The 22,175-nt window shown below is 41.8% G+C and overlaps 1 protein-coding gene across 2 annotated transcripts in view; it reads right to left on the minus strand.

Moving 5' to 3' along the window:
• LOC133577086 (neuronal acetylcholine receptor subunit alpha-3-like) overlaps positions 1-22,175 on the minus strand; it is a 101,505-nt gene that overhangs the window by 65,380 nt on the left and 13,950 nt on the right. The window contains exon 3 of one of the 2 annotated variants that reach the window (XM_061930641.2): positions 15,006-15,092. The exons of the other annotated variant lie outside the window; for it this stretch is intronic. Coding sequence (XP_061786625.2) covers positions 15,006-15,066 — 61 coding nt within the window. The 5' untranslated portion in view covers positions 15,067-15,092. The remainder of the gene's footprint in view (positions 1-15,005; positions 15,093-22,175) is intronic. 2 annotated transcript variants of the gene reach the window in all.

Below are 22,175 nucleotides of genomic sequence, written 5' to 3' on the forward strand. Positions count from 1 at the left end.
TTTTCAACCACTGTGCCACGGCACACTGGTGGGCCGTGAGATACAGTCTGGTGTGCCGTGGGAGATTATCTAATTCAGTGGTTCTTAACCTTGTTGGAGGTACCGAACCCCACCAGTTTCATATGCGCACTCACCGAAACCTTCTTTTGTGAAAAATAAAATGTTGTTTGGGGTCATTGCCCTGTTGGAACACCCAACTGCGCCCAAGACCCAACCTCCGGGCTGATGATTTTAGCTTGTTCTGAAGAATTTGGAGGTCATCCTCCTTTTTCATTGTCCCATTTACTCTCTGTAAAGCAGCAGTTCCATTGGCAGCAAAACAGGCCCAGAGCATAATACTACCGCCACCATGCTTGACGGTAAGGGTGGTGTTCCTGGGATTAAAGACCTCACCTTTTCTCCTCCAAACATATTGCTGGGTATTGTGGCCAAACAGCTCTATTTGTGTTTCATCTGACCACAGAACTTTCCTCCAGAAGGTCTTATCTTTGTCCATGTGATGTCAGATGAAACAAAAATGGAGCTGTTTGGCCACAATACCCAGCAATAAGTTTGGAGGAGAAAGGGTGAGGCTTTTCATCCCAGGAACACCATGCCTACCGTCAAGCATGGTGGTGATAGTATTATGCTCTGGGCCTGTTTTGCTGCCAATGGAACTGCTGCTTTAAATTGGACAATGAAAAAGGAGGATTACCTCCAAATTCTTCAGGACAAGCTAAAATCATCAGCCCGGAGGTTGGGTCTTGGGCGCAGTTGGGTGTTCCAACAGGACAATGACCCCAAACACATGTCAAAAGTGGTAAAGGAATGGCTAAATCAAAGGTAGAATGAAGGTTTTAGAATGGCCTTACCAAAGTCCTGACTTAAACGTGAGGACAATGCTGAAGAAACAAGTCCAACACATTTAGCTGAACTGCACCAATTTAGTGGTCAAGTGGTCAAGCAGAAGCTTGTGGGTGGCTACCAAAAGCGTCTTATTGCAGGTAAACTTGCCAAGGGACATGTAAGCAAATATTAACATTGCTGTATGTATACTTTTGACCCTCACATTTTCAGTAGAGCCATAATAAATTCATAAAAGAAGCAAACCTCATGAATGTTTTTTGTGGCCAACAAGTATGTGCTCCAATCACTACATCACAACAAAATAAGAGTTGTAGAAATGATTGTAAAGTCAAGACAGCCATGACATGATGTTCTTTACAAGTGAATGTACACTTTTTACCACCACTTTATATGCCGATTTTATTGTTTTAATTGGTATTACCCTTTAAAATAGTTTTTAATCATATTTATTTTTATATTGTTTTTCTATTTATTTAATTTGTTTTTATTCAGTCATTGGAATCTTGTTTTTAATATTTTTGTGCAGCAGTTTGGAAACATTGTTGTTGTTTAAATGTGCTATATAAATAAAGTGGATTGGATATATTAACTTTACATTTTTATATGTATTTATGGTGAGTGCTTTTGACAGTTGAACAATATCAACATCATATTTAAAACAGTCCCTAGTGTCTTACTCTGCGTGTGATATGCTCAGCCTCGTCCTCCACTGCTACTTGATAATGATACTTGATGACGATACTGAGGATACAAAGAAATGCAGTTTATTTGCCGTAATATAGGTGATTATTATAAGCTTAGAGGAGCAGCTCACATAATTAGCTACGAGCCACTCTTTAGCCAGGGTACTAAAAATAAATCCACTGTCAGCTAGAAGGATTTGCTGTACATAAGCAGCAATAAAATGTGTTAATCGGCAATAGCAATCATAAACCTTTTCACTAAAATGGGTCGATTTCATATTGCGGTTATTGTGACCTAAATGATCACAGTTATTATTATCACGGTATTGTTGAATCTGCTCAAAAAAAACCTTATACAAACACAAATCTTTTAACCAAGTTTTTTTTTAAAACAACTTAAATAAATACGCACAATATATTATATATAAATTTTTTGGTTATTTATTTACCAAATGTGTAAACAATGGCATAACATACATATACACACAGGGTCCATTGCCAGGGTCCATGTGGTCAACATATACAAAATAAAAACTAAATAAGATAAGGCTCAGAATGGTTTCTTAACAAAACCTTTCTACGTATAAAGTGCTTTTTTTGATTGATTGATTGAGACTTTTATTAGTAGATTGCACAGTACAGTACATATTCCGTACAATTGACCACTAAATGGTAACACCCCAATACGTTTTGCAACTTGTTTAATCAACATTAAACTGCCTCAAGTTGTTGCTCAGATTAAATAAAATGACAAAACTTTTCTTCTACATATAAAAAGTGCAACATTAAACAGTTTCAAGTCAACTCAGCCTCAAATTAACTTCCCCCCCCCAGCCTGGCTAACTTGGCAGTAAGAGGATATATGGGCTCATTGTTCTTCCACCATAGAAGTGGGTCAAAATCTAGTTTTTAATGCAATATGGTCTTAAATCTGCTGCTATAAAAACATTTGTTATTGCTTTAGCCCTGCCTGACTCGCCGAGGAGAGGCTGCTTGAATGCGGTGGTGACGCTTCAAATGGGTTAGCATGTGTTATGAGAGTAGCATATGTCATACTTGCCAACCTTGAGACCTCCGATTTCGGGAGGTGGGGGGCGTGGTCGGGGGTGTGGCGGGGGTGGGGGCGTGGTTAAGAGGGGAGGAGTATATTTACAGCTAGAATTCAGCAAGTCAAGTATTTCATATACATATATATATATATATATATATATATATATATATATATATATATATATATATATATATATATATATATCTATTTGTGGTGGTGTGGTTGGGGGGTGGCGGCGGCGGCAGCGGCGATGACCAAGAAGAACGCGGAGTTGGAATATAATTACAACATTTTATGTACATATTTATATACAGATTTGAACAATTAGTGATTCACTGAAATATATTTATTAATTGTGGTTCTTACAAAAAATATATCTTATAAAATATAAAAGCTAAAATGTCTCTTAAAGCTCTGCCCCTTTAATTAGTGAATACTAAATAATTTAACTTTAGCCTACTACTACAACCATATTATTTACCAGCAACATGAAGTGAAACAGAGGCAGAGGTGTCCTGCCACAGTCAGTCAACCTCCTCCTCCTCCTCCTCCTCCTGCTGCTGCTGAACAGGTCGCACCTGTGGTCCGGACTGTAGGCCTACCTCCTCTCCAAGTCGAGCCCTTTTCGGCCGTTGAAAATATTTTTCTATACTCATCTGTGTGAAGGAGTGAACATCCAACATTAGAATTTATTACTAACGAGCAGAACCGCTCTATGTACAGTGCCGTCTAACCTTATGCGGCAGCAACTCAACACATGCAGGGTTCAACGTTAAGGTTTTTTTCTACTTGCCCGACTTCTCAAATCTACTTGCCCCAATATTTTTACTTGTCCTGCCTAGGTTTTTTTCTGGCTGTGTAGTGCTCATGGCTTATATCTTACTAAAATCCTTCCCGTTGACTATTTACAACACTACACACTATTTATTATTATTATTATCTATAATTACATTTAAATGGCATTGCATACATGTAAAATTAAATGCTATTTCACATTATTTGACCAGTAGCAGTTACACCCATCTGAACAGGTCAGCCACCTGTTTAAAGCCCGATCACAGTTGAAATCTTGAAATGAAGGGCCTTTAATGGCCAAAACATTAACCTGGACAACATTTTAACAGCTGGTTGGCTCAGATTTTATTCTTTTCATTGCATTCACATGCTGCAGTGGACAGTGGACAATTTAGCTTCAGTCCATGTGTGTTTATTGACAACAGGGTTATAACCTGGACACGTTAGCTCGTCGGTATGGTATCACGTGACTGTTATTACGTGCGTCTTCCCCGGACCCAGAGTCAAACAGCGGCGGTGTTAATGAAGCAGCGTCAGGCTGCTCACCGTCAGTGAAACGCTCGGTGAAATCGCGGATTAACGTTAAATATATGACGAGCCGCGAGCGATGCAGCTATAACCTATCTACCTATAACTTATATTACCCTCGTATTTTGATCCCGTCGGTCCGTTCTTCTTTTACTTTGTCATTGTCGTCTTCTTCGTCTTCTTCTGGCCCACCAGGTGAATTACGTGCTATTGGCGGAGTTACAATGCATAGTAGGCTACCGCCACCTACTGCACCGGAGTTGTAACTACAAGCAACATTCACAGACAGTCCCATTGCTTTTATGAGCGGTCGAGCGAGTCAAAAGCCGAAAAATCCATTTGTGGCGGACGTAATTCTTTCGTGGCGGGCCGCCACAAATAAATGAATGTGTGGGAAACACTGATATGAAATACTTGACTTTAAGTGAATTCTAGCTATATATATATATATATATATATATTTATTTTATTAAATATATATATATATATATATATAGTATAGCAGTTGTGCACTGCACTCTCTAAAAGCCGTAGGTGTTATTGTCACATATGCATGTACAGTAGATGGCAGTATTGTCCTGTTTAAGAGTGTCACAACATTGATGTTTACGGCAGACAAACTGCTTTACGGTAGACAAAAAAATGACTGCTGTTGTTGAGTGTTGTTACCGCGCTAGGAGGACGTTAATGAAACTGCCTAACAATAAACCCACATAAGAAACCAAGAACTCGCGCTCGATCATTCTACAGTTATAACGTGATTGGGCAGGCACGCTGTTTATATTGTGGGAAAGCGGATGTGAGAACAGGCTGGCCGCTTTGACACGTCACTCAGGTCCGCACGGAGCTGGAGGGGGCGTGGCCTCCAGCGCCGCCTGAATTTCGGGAGATTTTCGGGAGAAAATTTGTCCCGGGAGGTTTTCGGGAGAGGCGCTGAATTTCGGGAGTCTCCCGGAAAATCCGGGAGGGTTGGCAAGTATGGCATATGTGTGTGTGTGGCCCTTTAATATGTGACAGCATGTGAGGTGAGTGTGTGGGCGAGCGAGGTGAGGGAGCGGTAGGTGAGTGAGGGGAGTGGCTAGTGTTTTGTTGGATTGGCTGTGTGCAAGACCTCAATAAAGCCACCATTTGCAACTAATCGCCGGACTCGTCATTTACCCTGGAGTCCGGAGCTGTGGAGAGTGAAGGGTGTTGCCCCCGAGAATACATCGGCCCTGGAGGAGTGTCTCCCCTGCGCTCCTCGACTACGGTCTGGGAGCCGGAAGCAGGAAAGGTGCAACACATGTTTGACGTGTTGTCAGAAGCTGCTGCTAAACAATGTCGGCAAACCTCCGTCCTCCATTGTTGTATCGTGCAGCCAAAGTGTTCCCAAACGGGAGATCTTAACGAGACAGGAGGCTCTTCCAGCTCTGGATTTTACATGTTGTCCTAGCTCTGTCGCTGCTAGCATGTGTACTCGTTCAGTACACCTCTGAACCGAACCGAAACCCCCGTACCGAAACGGTTCAATACAAATACACGTACCGTTACACCCCTACTTTGAATTAATCATTATAATAGTAACAATCAATTTATGGGTGCACAAAAAACATTGGACTGATATTTATTGGGCCGATATGAGGAATTATGATATCACACCGATAAATCTGATTACAGCGCTAGTCAGCGTTTAAAAAAACAAAACGCTCCAATGAAGCAGATTTCCTGTATTATGTTATGGTGAGCAAATCAAGCGCACCTTTTCTGCTACCTGAGCATTGCTGTAAACGTCCCCTCAGCCAATGTAAATGGCTTTTGCTTTGCATAGTAGAGTTTTAACTTGCACTTACTGATTTAGCGACAAACTGTAGTTACTCACAGTGTTTTCTGAGGTGTTCCTGAGCCCATGTGGTGATATCCTTTACACACTGATGTCGGTTTTTGATGCAGTACCCCCTGAGGGATTGAAAGTCACGGGCATTCAGTGTTAGTTTTCGGCCTTGCAGTGATTTCTCCAGATTCTCTGAACCTTTTGTTGATATTACAGAATGTAGATGGTGAAGTCCCTAAATTCCTTGCAATAGCTCGTTGAGAAATGTTGTTCTTAAACTGTTCGACAATTTCCTTAAGCATTTGTTCACAAGTGGTGACCCTCGCCCCATCCTTGTTTGTGAATGACTGAGCATTTCATGAAAGCTGCTTTTATACCCAATCATGGCACCCACCTGTTCCCAATTACCTGTGGTATTCTGAGGTGTTCCTGAGCCCATGTGGTGATATCCTTTACACACTGATGTCGATTTTTGATGCAGTACCGCCTGAGGGATTGAAAGTCACGGGCATCACTGTGTTAGAGCATAAATCCCGAAGCCAAACAATGGACAGAAACCAAATGATGGTCATGGTGTACTTGCTATATTTACAGTATGAAGGGATTGCTGTGATATGCGGTGATGCAGCCTCTCATCACATTCAGTTTCTGCAGGGTAGGTGATGTTTAAAATAGGGTTGTCCCAATCCGATATTGATATCATATATGGCAACAAAACAAGTATCAGATGATATCAGTTTGCATGTAAAATTCAATCAATCAATCAATCAATCAATCTTTATTTATATAGCCCTAAATCACAAGTGTCTCAAAGGGCTGCACAAGCCACAACGACATCCTCGGTACAAAGCCCACATATTGGGAATATAAACTCCGATACAAGCAGTCCTGCAGCTTATTTACTTGTCCAAAGATGGATGGCAAATTATTAGTTAAATGTCCTCTAATAAGCACACACGTTTGGTTTTTCTTTGTATTTTAGTTGTCATTAAGTCATTTACAAAAGGTAAACATAGTAGGCTGTAGGCTACCAGGAGCTAACAGCTACACAACAGCTGAGCACACCCTAGCACACGAGCTCGACATATGTAATAAGTGTCCTTAATTGAACAATATTGCAGTTTAAAACAAGAATTTTTTAAATATAAACAAGTATCAAATAATTATAGCTGCATATTACTTACAGTTACAAAGTATCCAAGACAGGAGTAGATTAGAAAGCATCCAGTAACAAGCGTGTTTGCATCATTCAATTTACTGCATCGTGCGCTTAATTTAATGAATTATTGTGACCACTAGGGGTCGCCAAACACAAATGATCACTCCACTTCATAAGCATGAATCTGTCGTAAGGTTTGTGTTTTTCATACCGACCACCGTGGAGTAATTTCACTTGATCAAGCCTTTTCTAACATTCCACTCTCCAAAATAATGCAAGCATGTGCTATGATTCACGCTGATATTGTATGGGATTTTTTAAAAGTGTCGGCCAATACTGGTATTGTGTCGGAAGAGAAAGAGTTGCATACTTGCCAACCTTGAGACCTCCGATTTCAGGGGGTGGGGGGCGTGGTCGGGGGTGAGGCGGGAGGCGTGGTTAAGATATATATAAGAAATACTTGACTTTCAGTGAATTCTAGCTATATATTTTTTTTATTACATATACATATATATATATATATATATATATATATATATATATATGTATGTGTGGGAAAAAAATCACAAGACTATTTCATCTCTACAGGCCTGTTTCATGAGGGGGGGTACCCTCAATCATCAGGAGATTTTAATGGGAGCATTCACATACCATGGTTTATATAGGGCACAGAGTGGGTGGGTACAGGCTGGCGTAGGGGCGTGGTGATTGGCTCATGTGTTACCTAGGAGGTGTTTCCGTCTGTGGCGGCATGCTGATACAATTTCGCTGCGCTTGTTGAGGGATGACAGGTCTGGACGGTAAATAATAAACAGTTTCTCTTTCAAGCATAGGTTGCATCTTTTATTACCACTATTGTAAGGTGTGCTGGATGCAAGAATTTGCCATGTTATTGAATATTCAACATTATTGTCTTTGAGGTCCCAAATGTGTTTGCTGAGTTCTGTGGTATTCCGCAGGTTTTGGTTCCTGAAAGAAGCCTTGTGATTGTTCCATCTGGTTTTGAATTCTCCCTCGGTTAATCCTACATATGTGTCGGATGTGTTAATGTCCTTGCGTATTACCTTAGATTGGTAGACAACTGATGTTTGTAAGCACCCCCCGTTGAGAGGGCAATCAGGTTTCTTTCGACAGTTACAGCCTTTGTTGGTTTTGGAGTCGCTCTGTCCGGGGGCCGACGGCTCATTTGCAATTGTTTTGTTGTGGTTTGAGATGATTTGTCGTATATTGTTCATACAGCTGTAGCTCAATTTAATGTTGTTCTTGTTGAATACTTTTCTTAGGGTGTTGTCTTTGGGAAAGTGTTTGTCAATCAGATTGAGGAATTTGTGTCCAATGTTAGTTGAGACGTTTTTGCTGTATGGGGGGTTGTACCAGATGATGTCGATGATATATATATATATATACATAGATATATATATATATATATATATATATATATATATATACATACATACATACATACATACATACATACATACATACATACATACATACATACATACATACATACATACATACATATATATATATATATATATATATATATATATATATATATATATATATATATATATATATAAATAAATAAAAGAAATACTTGAATTTCAGTGTTCATTTATTTACACATATACACACACATAACACTCATCTACTCATTGTTGAGTTAAGGGTTGAATTGTCCATCCTTGTTCTATTCTCTGTCACTATTTCAGAACACACACATTATACAAATATACATTATAAAATCAATAAGAAAACGGGAGCTCTAATTTGGGAGTCTGAATTAGGATCAGAAGTTCCTATATAAACATTGCGCACTCACGTCGCCTTTTTGTATTGATTACTGCAGCTGTGCACTGGATTCATTCACAAATACAAACTACAACTCACAAACACTTTAGAGTTAGGCTCCACCATCAGAATGTGTACATTACACTTATAAAGATCACATGGATATTATTCAGTGAGTTGATTCACCAAAACTAACCTGTTATACAGGAGGAAAAAGCACACAGGACGTTTCAATTGTTCACAGACTGGTCGCGCTCATCAGAATGACAAGACACTTCCGGTCTGCAGGTGATAGCATTCAATTGGGAAGAAACACCCTACTGCCCCCTACTGACCAATGTGAATACTGATAAATGTGTAATGACAGCTCCAAAAACGAATTCAAACCACAAAATAAAATAAATAAATCAACACAAAAATGTGACACACTATGGGTGGGTCACATATGCATGTACAGTAGATGGCAGTATTGTCCTGTTTAAAAGTGTCACAACATTGCTGTTTACGGCAGACGAACTGCTTTACGGTAGACGAAAATTTGACTGCTGTTGTTGTGTGTTGTTACCGCGCTGGGAGGACGTTAATGAAACTGCCTAACAATAAACCCACATAAGAAACCAAGAACTCGCCCTCCATCATTAGCTGTTTAAATTGTAGGAAAGCGGACGTGTGAACAGGCTGTCAACACGTCACTCAGGTCCGCATGGAGCTGGAGGGGGCGTGGCCTCCAGCTCGGCCTGAATTTCGGGAGTTTTTCGGGAGAAAATTTGTCCCGGGAGGTTTTCGGGAGAGGCGCTGAATTTCGGGAGTCTCCCGGAAAATCCGGGAGGGTTGGCAAGCATGAAGAGTTGTATCAACACACCCCTGATCACCTTCCAGAATAATAATCCCGCTGTCATTAAACACCACAAACTGCCGGGAAAACACACACAAAAAACTCATTAAGTGCCACCGAGTATTTGCTAGAAGCAAAACAATTACATTGACTTCTTCTTTACGCTGCCAAACAATGACCTGTGACCTATGCATGTGCACACATCCCTGCAAATGGCAACATGATCAGCTGTGGGTTTGTACAGTACGTACAGTAAGCATCAGTCGCCCCAGGGGGCTGAGGTATGGATATATACTGTATATATATATTTATATGTACTCATAAGGGACATTTAATGAGATCAGTGTGAATGTAGAGAAGTCCACAATATTTTGGTTGCCTTATGTAGCCACAATGATAAACTATGGTGTTGATTTCTATTAAATTGCAACAGTTATGTTTATTCATTCCTGTCATCAAATATGTTTATCATTTAGAGCAGTGTTTTTCAACCACTGAGAGAGATACAGTCTGGTGTGCCGAGGGAGATTATGTAGTTTCACCTAATTGGGTTAAAAACATTTTTTTGCAAACAAGTAATTATAATCCGCAAATAACGTGCCGTTGTTGAGTGTCTGTGCCGTGTAGAACTCGGCAGGGTAACCACGTAATACTCCATGTCAGTAGGTGGCAGCAGGTACCGTATTTTTCGGAGTATAAGTCGCACCGGCCGAAAATGCATAATAAAGAAGGGAAAAAAAACATATATAAGTCGCACTGGAGTATAAGGCGCATTTTTGGGGGAAATTTATTTGATAAAAGCCAGCACCAAGAATAGACATTTGAAAGGCAATTTAAAATAAATCAAGAATAGTGAACAACAGGCTGAATAAGTGTACGTTATATGAGGCATAAATAAGCAACTGGTATGTTAACGTAACATATTATGGTAAGAGTCATTCAAATAACTATAACATATAGAACATGCTATACGTTTACCAAACAATCTGTCACTCCTAATCGCTAAATCCCATGAAATCTTATACGTCTAGTCTCTTTCATGAATGAGATAAATAATATTATTTGATATTTTACGCTAAGGTGTTAATAATTTCACACATAAGTCGCAGTAGTTACCGTATTTTTCGGACTGTAAGTGGCAGTTTTTTTCATAGTTTGGCCGGGGGTGCGACTTATACTCAGGAGCGACTTATGTGTGAAATGATGAACACATTAGCGTAAAATATCAAATAATATTATTTAGCTCATTCACGTAAGAGACTAGTCCAGGGGTCGGCAACCCGCGGCTCCGGAGCCGCATGCGGCTCTTTGATCACTCTGATGCGGCTCAGCAGCTTACTTGCTGAACCCCCCAATTTTCCCGTGAGACTTCCGGATTTCAGTGCCTCTCGCAGAAAACTCCTGGGATTATTATTCACCGATTTTCACCCTTACAGCTATAATAAGGGTGTGCCATGATGGTTCAACATTTGGCGCTCTCTACAATCTGTATTAACAGCGTGCCAGCCCAACACTTGTTATACAATATACATCTTCTGCTTGCGCACGTACGTGACAGCAAGGCATACTTTGTCAACAGCCACACAGGTTACACTGACGGTGACCTTATAAAACAACTTTAACACTCTTACTAATAATGCGCCACACTTTGAACCAAAACCAAACAAGAATGACAAACACATTTCGGGAGAACATCTGCACCTTAACACAACATAAACACAACAGAACAAACACCCAGAATCCCATGCAGCCCTGACTCTTCCGGGCTACATTATACACCCCTGCTACCACCAAACCCCGCCCCCACCCCAACCCTGCTCCCTCACACATCACCCCCCCCCCCCCCCCCCCTCCCTCTGTGCGTCGGTTGAGGTGGGCGGGGTTTGGTAGCGGGGGTGTATAATGTATCCCGGAAGAGTTAGGGCTGCATGGGATTCTGGGTATTTGTCCTGTTGTGTTTATGTTGTGTTAAGGTGCAGATGTTCTCCCGAAATGTGTTTGTCATTCTTGTTTGGTGTGGGTTCACAATGTGGCGCATTATTAGTAAGAGTGTTATAGTTTTTTTTATACTGCCACCGTCAGTGTAACCTGTGTGGTTGTTGACCAAGTATGCCTTGCTGTCACCTACGTGAGCAAGCGGAAGCCCCAGACAAGGTGGGGCTGATCAGGCACGCTGGTTGTAGTGGGTGCTATATGCTGTACCATCACGGCACGCATGACGCTGACAAGCGCCATTCATTTAAAACCCGCGTGCCGCACCAGCTTTCAAATTCCATATAAAGGTGTGGGCAGCGTGTCTGAGACCCCTGGTTTATACATAGCACAAAGCAAAAATAAAACTTTGTATGCAGTGTTATTTCATTTAAAATCTCAAAAAATTTTTGCAGCTCCCATTGTTTTCTATAATTTGCGAAACTGGTCAAAATGGCTCTTTGACTGGTAAAGGTTGCCGACCCCTGGACTAGACGTATAAGATTTCATGTGATTTAGCGATTAGGAGTGACAGATTGTTTGGTAAACGTATAGCATGTTCTATATGTTATAGTTATTTGAATGACTCTTACCATAATATGTTACGTTAACATACCAGTTGGTTATTTATGCCTCATATAACGTACACTTATTCAGCCTGTTGTTCACTATTCTTGATTTATTTTAAATTGCCTTTCAAATGTCTATTCTTGGTGTTGGCTTTTATCAAATACATTTCCCCCAAAAATGCGCCTTATACTCCAGTGCGACTTATAAATGTTTTTTCCCTTCTTTATTATGCATTTTCGGCCGGTGCGACTTATACTCCGGAGCGACTTATACTCCGAAAAATACGGTAATTGCTTTGTAAAAGTCGGAATGTGTCGGGTGAGACGAGAATGGTTTGTTGTTATCCCAATATGCAGACCACAGCGGGGCAGCATGCAGGTAAAAAGGTATATAATGCTTGAACCAAAAATGAACAAAAGGGAAAGGAAAAGGCAATGGCTATGCAAGACGAAAGAAAAACTGAATGCTGGATGACAGCAAAAACTAACGGCGTCCACAAAGAACAATCGTACATGACACGACAATCAACAATGTCCACACAAATAAGGACAGCGACAACGTAAATAGCCTCGCTTGCTAACACAAAGCCAGTGCGTGGAATATCCATGAAACTGCCACAGGAAAACACCAACAAAACAGGAAGGGCCACCAAAATAACAGCGCAAGACAAGAACTAAAGCACTACACACAGGAAAACACCAACAAACTCAAAATAAGGCATGACGATGGTGGAGTTTCATTTTTTGATGTTTTCTGCTGGTGGTGTGCCTCCGGATTTTTTTGTTTAAAAAATGTGCCTTGCCTCAAAATAGGTTGAAAAACACTGATTTAGAGCATTGTGTGCCGTGAGATACCGTCTGGCGTGCCGTGGGAGATTATCTAATTACACCTATTTGGGTTAAAAATATTTTTTGCAAACCAGTAATTATAGTCTATCTCAGCTACAATCGGGCGGAAGGCGGGGTACACCCTGGACAAGTCGCCACCTCATCACAGGGCCAACACAGATAGACAGACAACATTCACACACTAGGGACCATTTTAGTGTTGCCAATCAACCTATCCCCAGGTGCATGTCTTTGGAGGTGGGAGGAAGCCGGAGTACCCGGAGGGAACCCACGCAGTCACGGGGAGAACATGCAAACTCCACACAGAAAGATCCCGAGGCCGGGATTGAAGACGCACTAACCCCTCTCCCACCGTGTTGCCCACCTGAGCTGAGATAGGCTCCAGCGCCCCCCGCGACCTCGAAAGGAATAAGCGGTAGAAAATGGATGGATGGATGGATAATTATAGTCTGCAAACGATGTGTTGTTGTTGAGTGTTGGTGCTGTCTAGAGCTCGGCAGAGTAACCGTGTAATACTCTTCCATATCAGTAGATGGCAGCAGGTAGCTAATTGCTTTGTAGATGTTGGAAACAGCAGGAGGTAGTGTGCAGGTAAAAAGGTGTCTAATGCTTAAACCAAAAATTAACAAAAGGTGAGTGCCCCTAAGAAAAGGCATTGAAGCTTAGGGATGGCTATGCAGAACGAAACTAAAACTGAACTGGCTACAAAGTCAACAAAAACAGAATGCTGGAAGACAGCAAAGACTTACTGTGGAGCAAAGATGGCGTCCACAATGTACATCCGAACATGACATGACAATCAACAATGTCCCCACAAAGAAGGATAAAAACAACTGACATACTCTTGATTGCTAAAACAAAGTAGATGCGGGAAATATTGCTCAAAGGAAGACATGAAACTGCTACAGGAAAATACCAAAAAAAAAGAGAAAAAGCCACCAAAATAGGAGCGCAAGACAAGAAGTAAAACACTACACAAGAAAACAGCAAAAAAGTCCAAATAAGTCAGGGTGTGATGTGACAGGTGGTGACAGTACACCTACTTTGAGACAAGAGCTATAGTGATGCATTGTGATGCATGCTCGGTTATGGGTGCAGGTAAAAAGGTGTCTAATGCTTAAACCAAAAATAAACAAAAGGTGAGTGCCCCTAAGAAAAGGCATTGAAGCTTAGGGATGGCTATGCAGAACGAAACTAAAACTGAACTGGCTACAAAGTCAACAAAAACAGAATGCTGGACGACAGCAAAGACTTACTGTGGAGCAAAGACGGCGTCCACAATGTACATCCGAACATGAGGGTGCAGGGTGCAGGTAAAAAGGTGTCTAATGCTTAAACAAAAAATAAACAAAAGGTGAGTGCCCCTAAGAAAAGGCATTGAAGCTTAGGGAAGGCTATGCAGAACGATACTAAAACTGAACTGGCTACAAAGTCAACAAAAACAGAATGCTGGACGACAGCAAAGACTTACTGTGGAGCAAAGACGGCGTCCACAATGTACATCCAAACATGACATGACCATCAACAATGTCCCCACAAAGAAGGATAAAAACAACTGAAATATTCTTGATTGCTAAAACAAAGTAGATGCGGGAAATATCACTCAAAGGAAGACATGAAACTGCGAATACCGAAAAAAGAGAAAAAGCCACCGAAATAGGAGCGCAAGACAAGAAGTAAAACACTACACACAGGAAAACAGCAAAAAATACAAAATAAGTCAGGGTGTGATGTGACAGGTGGTGACAGTACACCTACTTTGAGACAAGAGCTATAGTGACGCATGCTTGGTTATGCTTTAAAGTCATATCCAACAATTGCGACAACGACTTTTTATTGTCAACTGAGTTTCGTTTTTTAATGATTTCTGCTGGTGGTGTGCCTCCGCATTTTTTCAACGCAAAAAATGTGCCTTGGCTCAAAAAAGGTTGAAAAACACTGATTTAGAGAACAGAAAGAGTGAACTAATGCACATTTACAATAACTCGCTGCTTTTATTAGGTAGTGCAAGTCAAAACTGACTTCATTCATAGCTTAAAGTGTTCAAAGATGATATAAAAGTGACGTCAAAGCGTGTAAAAATGCTACTTTTTTTTTCTTTCTTCCAGGGCTTACCTTGCGCTGCGAGCAGGAGCGCCAGCAGGAGGACGATGCTCGGTTCCCCGCTAAGACTCATGGATGCATCGGCTCCCGGGCACGGTCCTCCGGGGGGTGAAAGAAAAAAACAACAACAATGTGATGACGATTATGTGAGAAGTCTTGTCGGATGTCCGCTGCAGATGACGGCAGCATTTAGCTTTACGCACGGCGGAGGAGAGGGTGAGGAGTCGGCGGTGCGCTTCGCCGGACAACTTCGGCGCCGCCTCCCCTCTTCTCCGCCCCTCCTTGGGTGGCTCTCTCACCCATCGTGACTCAGAGGTGCTAAGTTGGGAATAATGCTCTCCAAATGCCGCCTTTGGGCTTCTAGAAGTCAAAGTGCTCAGCCATAAAAAAAAAAGCAGAGTCATCGCTTTGCTGCTAGCCTGCGTCTGTTTGGCTAGTTCGGGGGTCAGCAACCCGCGGCTCTAGAGCCGCATGCGGCTCTTTAGCGCCGCCCTAGTGGCTCCCTGGACCTCTTTCAGAGATGTGTGAAAATTGAAAAACATGGAGAAAAAAAAAATTTTTTTGGTTTAATATACAAATCCCTGCTTTTTGCAGATGATGTGGTCCTGATGGCTTCATCTGTCCAGGATCTTCAGCTCTCACTGGATCGGTTCGCAGCTGAGTGTGAAGCGACTGGGATGAGAATCAGCACCTCCAAGTCCGAGTCCATGGTTCTCGCCCGGAAAAGGGTGGAGTGCCATCTCCGGGTTGGGGAGGAGATCTTGCCCCAAGTGGAGGAGTTCAAGTACCTCGGAGTCTTGTTCACGAGTGAGGGAAGAGTGGATGGTGAGATCGACAGGCGGATCGGTGCGGCGTCTTCAGTAATGCGGACGCTGTATCGATCCGTTGTGGTGAAGAAGGAGCTGAGCCGGAAGGCAAAGCTCTCAATTTACCGGTCGATCTACGTTCCCATCCTCACCTATGGTCATGAGCTTTGGGTTATGACCGAAAGGACAAGATCACGGGTACAAGCGGCCAAAATGAGTTTCCTCCGCCGGGTGGCGGGGCTCTCCCAACCTACTCAGTGGCCTAGTGGTTAGAGTGTCCGCCCTGAGATCGGTAGGTTGTGAGTTCAAATCCCGGCCGAGTCATACCAAAGACTATAAAAATGGGACCCATTACCTCCCTGCTTGGCACTCAGCATCAAGGGTTGGAATTGGGGGTTAAATCACCAAAATGATTCACGGGCGCGGCCACCGCTGCTGCCCACTGCTCCCCTCACCTCCCAGGGGGTGATCAAGGGTGATGGGTCAAATGCAGAGAATAATCTCGCCACACCTAGTGTGTGTGTGACAATCATTGGTACTTTAACTTTTACTTTAACTTTAGAGATAGGGTGAGAAGCTCTGCCATCCGGGAGGAGCTCAAAGTAAAGCCGCTGCTCCTCCACATGGAGAGGAGCCAGATGAGGTGGTTCGGGCATCTGGTCAGGATGCCACCCGAACGCCTCCCTAGGGAGGTGTTTAGGGCACGTCCGACCGGTAGGAGACCGCGGGGAAGACCCAGGACACGTTGGGAAGACTATGTCTCCCGGCTGGCCTGGGAACGCCTCGGGGTCCCACAGGAAGAGCTGGACGAAGTGGCTGGGGAGAGGGAAGTCTGGGCTTCCCTGCTTAGGCTGCTGCCCCCGCGACCCGACCTCGGATAAGCGGAAGAAGATGGATGGATGGATACAAATCCCGTTTCCATATGAGTTGGGAAATTGTGTTAGATGTAAATATAAACGGAATACAATGATTTGCAAATCTTTTTCAACCCATATTCAGTTGAATGCACTACAAAGACAACATATTTGATGTTCAAACTCATAAACTTTATTTTATTTTTTTGCAAATAATAATTAACTTAGAATTTCATGGCTGCAACACGTGCCAACGTAGTTGGGAAAGGGCATGTTCACCACTGTGTTACATCACCTTTTCTTTTAACAACACTCAAACGTTTGGGAACTGAGGAAACTAATTGTTGAAGCTTGAAAGTGGAATTCCTTCCCATTCTTGTTTTATGTGACATATGACATTTATTTAATAATACCACCTTAACATTTGACAACCAAACAATTACACAAGGCGAATCAGTAAAGAATCTGGGTATTATTTTCGACCCAACTCTCTCCTTTGAGTCACACATCAAGAGTGTCACTAAAACGGCCTTCTTTCATCTCCGTAATATCGCTAAAATTTGTTCTATTTTATCCACTAGCGACGCTGAGATCATTATTCATGCGTTCGTTACGTCTCGTCTCGACTACTGTAACGTATTATTTTCGGGTCTCCCTATGTCTAGCATTAAAAGACTACAATTGGTACAAAATGCGGCTGCTAGACTTGACAAGAACAAGAAAGTTTGATCATATTATGCCTATACTGTATATACCTTTATATACTTATAAACATACCTATACTGGCTCACCTGCACTGGCTTCCTGTGCACTTAAGATGTGACTTTAAGGTTTTACTACTTACGTATAAAATACTACACGGTCTAGCTCCGTCCTATCTTGTCGATTGTGTTGTACCATATGTCCCGGCAAGAAATCTGCGTTCAAAGAACTCCGGCTTATTAGTGATTCCCAGAGCCCCAAAAAAAGTCTGCGGGCTATAGAGCGTTTTCTATTGGGGCTCCAGTACTATGGAATGCCCTCCCGGTAACAATTAGAGATGCTACCTCAGTAGAAGCATTTAAGTCCCATCTTAAAACTCATTTGTATACTCTAGCCTTTAAATAGACCCCCCTGTTAGACCAGTTGATCTGCCGTTTCTTTTCTTTTCTCCTCTGCTCCCCTATTCCTTGTGGAGGGGGGGGGGGCACAGGTCCGGTGGCCATGGATGAAGTGCTGGCTGTCCAGAGTCGGGACCCGGGGTGGACCGCTCGCCTGTGCATCGACTGGGAACATCTCTGCGCTGCTGACCCGTCTCCGCTCGGGATGGTGTCCTGCTGGCCCCACTATGGACTGGACTCTTACTATTATGTTGGATCCACTATGGACTGGACTCTCACAATATTATGTCAGACCCACTCGACATCCATTGCTTTCGGTCTCCCCTAGAGGGGGGGGGGGTTACCCACATATGCGGTCCTCTCCAAGGTTTCTCATAGTCATTCACATCGACGTCCCACTGGGGTGAGTTTTTCCTTGCCCTTATGTGGGCTTTGTACCGAGGATGTCGTTGTGGCTTGTGCAGCCCTTTGAGACACTTGTGATTTAGGGCTATATAAATAAACATTGATTGATTGATATGTAGAGCTTCAGTCGTTCAACAGTCCGGGGTCTCCGCTGTCGTATTTTATGCTTCATAATGCGCCACACATTTTCGATGGGAGACAGGTCTGGACTGCAGACGGACCAGGAAAGTACCCGCACTCTTTTTTTTTACGAAGCCACGCTGTTGTAACACGTGCTGAATGTGGCTTGGCATTGTCTTGCTGAAATAAGCAGGGGCGCCCATGAAAAAGACGGCGCTTAGAAGGCAGCAGATGTTGTTCCAAAAGCTGTATGTACCTTTCAGCATTAATGGTGCCTTCACAGATGTGTAAGTTACCCATGCCTTGGGCACTAATGCACCCCCATACCATCACACATGCTGCCTTTTACACTTTGCGCTTATAACAATCCGGATGGTTCTTTTCCTCTTTGGTCCGGAGGACACGACGTCCACAGTTTCCAAAAACAATTTGAAATGTGGACTCGTCAGACCACAGAACACTTTTCCACTTTGCATGAGTCCATCTTAGATGATCTCGGGCCCAGAGAAGCCGGCGGCGTTTCTGGATGTTGTTGATAAACGGCTTTCGCTTTGCGTAGTAGAGCTTTAACTTGCACTTACAGATGTAGCAACCAACTGTATTTAGTGACAGTGGTTTTCTGAAGTGTTCCTGAACCCATGTGGTGATATCCTTTAGAGATTGATGTCGGTTTTTGATACAGTGCCGTCTGAGGGATCGAAGGTCACGGTCATTCAATGTTGGTTTCCGGCCATGCCGCTTACGTGGAGTGATTTCTCCAGATTCTCTGAACCTTTTGATGATATTATGGACCGTAGATGTTGAAATCCCTAAATTTCTTGCAATTGCACTTTGAGAAACGTTGTTCTTAAACTGTTTGACTATTTGCTCACGCAGTTGTGGACAAAGGGGTGTACCTCGCCCCATCCTTTCTTGTGAAAGACTGAGCATTTTTTGGGAAGCTGTTTTTATACCCAATCATGGCACCCACCTGTTCCCAATTAGCCTGCACACCTGTGGGATGTTCCAAATAAGTGTTTGATGAGCATTCCTCAACTTTATCAGTATTTATTGCCACCTTTCCCAACTTCTTTGTCACGTGTTGCTGGCATCAAATTCTAAAGTTAATGATTATTTGCAAAAAAAATAAAATGTTTATCAGTTTGAACATCAAATATGTTGTCTTTGTAGCATATTCAACTGAATATGGGTTGAAAAGGATTTTCAAATCATTGTATTCCGTTTATATTTACATCTAACACAATTTCCCAACTGATATGGAAACGGGGTTTGTACCTATTATTTTGTCTACATTATAAAAGGACAAGCTGTAAAAAATTATTATTAATCTACTTGTTAATTTACTGTTAATGTCTGCTTATTTTCTGTTTTAACATGTTCTATCTACACTTCTGTTAAAATGTAATAATCACTTATTCTTCTCTTCTTTGATACTTTACATTAGTTTTGGATGATACCACACATTTAGGTATGGATCTGATACCAAGTAGTTACAGGATCATACATTGGTCATATTCAAAGTCCTCATGTGTCCAGGGACGTATTTACTGACTTTATAAACATAATATGAATTAAAAATATATATTTTGCGATGATAAAAAATAACAACGTAATCATAGTAGTATCGACTAGATACACTCTTGTACTTGGTATCATTACAGTGGAACGGCGTCATTAGCGGTGACGCCGGTGAGCTATTGTATCCTCCTACGGTGTGTCGTGAAACATATTTAGCTAGTCCTTATCCTGCAGTGATTATAATACTTTATTTGTCCCCATGGAGGCGAGGATTAGTGATTTAGAAGTAGCCAAAACACTGCGGATGGATGTTAGCCGCTAGCTAGCTAGTCATGTCTTAAAGCAGCTCTTCCTGAGGGTGTTTCAGTGTTATAACTTCCCCTTTATCTTTACTTTTTACACCAAAATGTGTCCATTCTCCCTTTTCTGTCTACACACTGTGTCTGCTTGTAAGTACTCTGTGTGTGTGCGCTGCCGAACATGCTCCTCTGCTCGTAAAACCAGCAATGTTACCACGTGACGACGACGCGCTGTCATGCCCGTAAAAATAAGTAAATAAATAAATGGGAAACCGGTACTTTTCAAACAGAGTATAGTACCGTTTTTGATTCATTAGTATTGTGAGAGTCCAGTCCATAGAGGATCGAACATAATAGTGTGAGAGTCCAGTCCATAGTGGATCTAACATAATATTGTGAGAGTCCAGTCTATAGTGGTTCTAACATAATAGTGTGAGAGTACAGTCCATAGTGGATCTAACATAATAGTGTGAGAGTTCAGTCCATAGTGGATCTAACATACTATTGTGAGAGTCCAGTCTATAGTGGATCTAACATAATAGTGTGAGAGTCCAGTCCATAGTGGATCTAACATAATAGTGAGAGTCCAGTCCATAGTGGATCTAACATAATATTGTGAGAGTCCAGTCCATAGTGGATCTAATATAATAGTAAGAGTCCAGTCCATAGTGGATTTAACATAATAGTGTGAGAGTCCAGTCCATAGTCGATCTAACATAATAGTGAGAGTCCAGTCCATAGTGGATCTAACATAATAGTGTGAGAGTCCAGTCCATAGTGGATCTAACATAATAGTGTGAGAGTCCAGTCCATAGTGGATCTAACATAATAGTGAGAGAGTACAGTCCATAGTGGATCTAACATAATAGTGTGAGAGTCCAGTCCATAGTGGATCTAACATAATAGTGTGAGAGTCCAGTTCATAGTGGATCTAACATAATAGTGAGAGTCCAGTCCATAGTGGATCTAACATAATAGTGAGAGAGTCCAGTCCATAGTGGATCTAACATAATAGTGTGAGAGTCCAGTCCATAGTGGATCTAACATAATAGTGTGAGAGTCCAGTCCATAGTGGATCTAACATAATAGTGTGAGAGTCCAGTCCATAGTGGATCTAACATAATAGCGTGAAAGTCCAGTCCGGTATGACGTACAACCCTACAATACAGTGAAGTACAGACATAGAAACAAATACTTCACAATGAAAACTCGTAACTGTGTGATTCACATACTAATAAGACGAATACAATTATCTCATTGAAAGAAAACAAATAATAGTCATAAAATGTTCACCTATAGTCATACAAAACAGCCGACATGGAGAATGACAAAATGTGTTTTCGGTGGTCATAAATGTATTCTGCCAGATATTGACCTTAAAAAAAACAATTTTGCCAACATTTTTAGCTTCACAATGTCTTCAGAAACGTTTCTCTATTGTGCATAGAAGTACACTATTAGAGAGAGTACTCAAACCTGCCTAGCCCAACACTGCCACATATAAATTGACCCATTTCGGCACTTAATTGATTTTATGAACACAACAATGCTGGAGCAGCTTAAAGCATTAGCAGCTCTGTAATAGTCCAGCACTGCAGCCTTTAACTGCTTATAGGGCCACTATATGGAGGACGATATTATCAGCATGCAATTCATGGCTGGACTATTATGTCTCATTATTTTTGCTTATGTTTGACACTCTGACCTCTCTATAGTTTAACACTAAATAGCATGTATTGTACACGGCATGTTCACAGAGCTTTAGATGCAGACTTTGACCATAATGGATAGTAATAGTCGTTCTAGAAACATATATCATTAATAATGCATGTAAAAACAAGTGCATGCATGTTCGGTGTTTTAGCAATCCAAAGTATACTTCATGGGGTATACCTGCGCATACATTTATTGAGCTACATTACAGTGCCAGTATCCGAAGTACACAATTAAAACCGCTATTATAGATCAGGCCTGGGGGCCGTTTGGGGGTCCAAAGCATGTTGTTGAAATAGAATAAAACCAAAAAACAATCATGTAATGTTATGAAAAAAGGCTGACATTTTGATACTAATAACTAATA

Source organism: Nerophis lumbriciformis, linkage group LG36, assembly GCF_033978685.3.
Source record: "Nerophis lumbriciformis linkage group LG36, RoL_Nlum_v2.1, whole genome shotgun sequence".
Lineage (NCBI taxonomy): Eukaryota > Metazoa > Chordata > Actinopteri > Syngnathiformes > Syngnathidae > Nerophis > Nerophis lumbriciformis.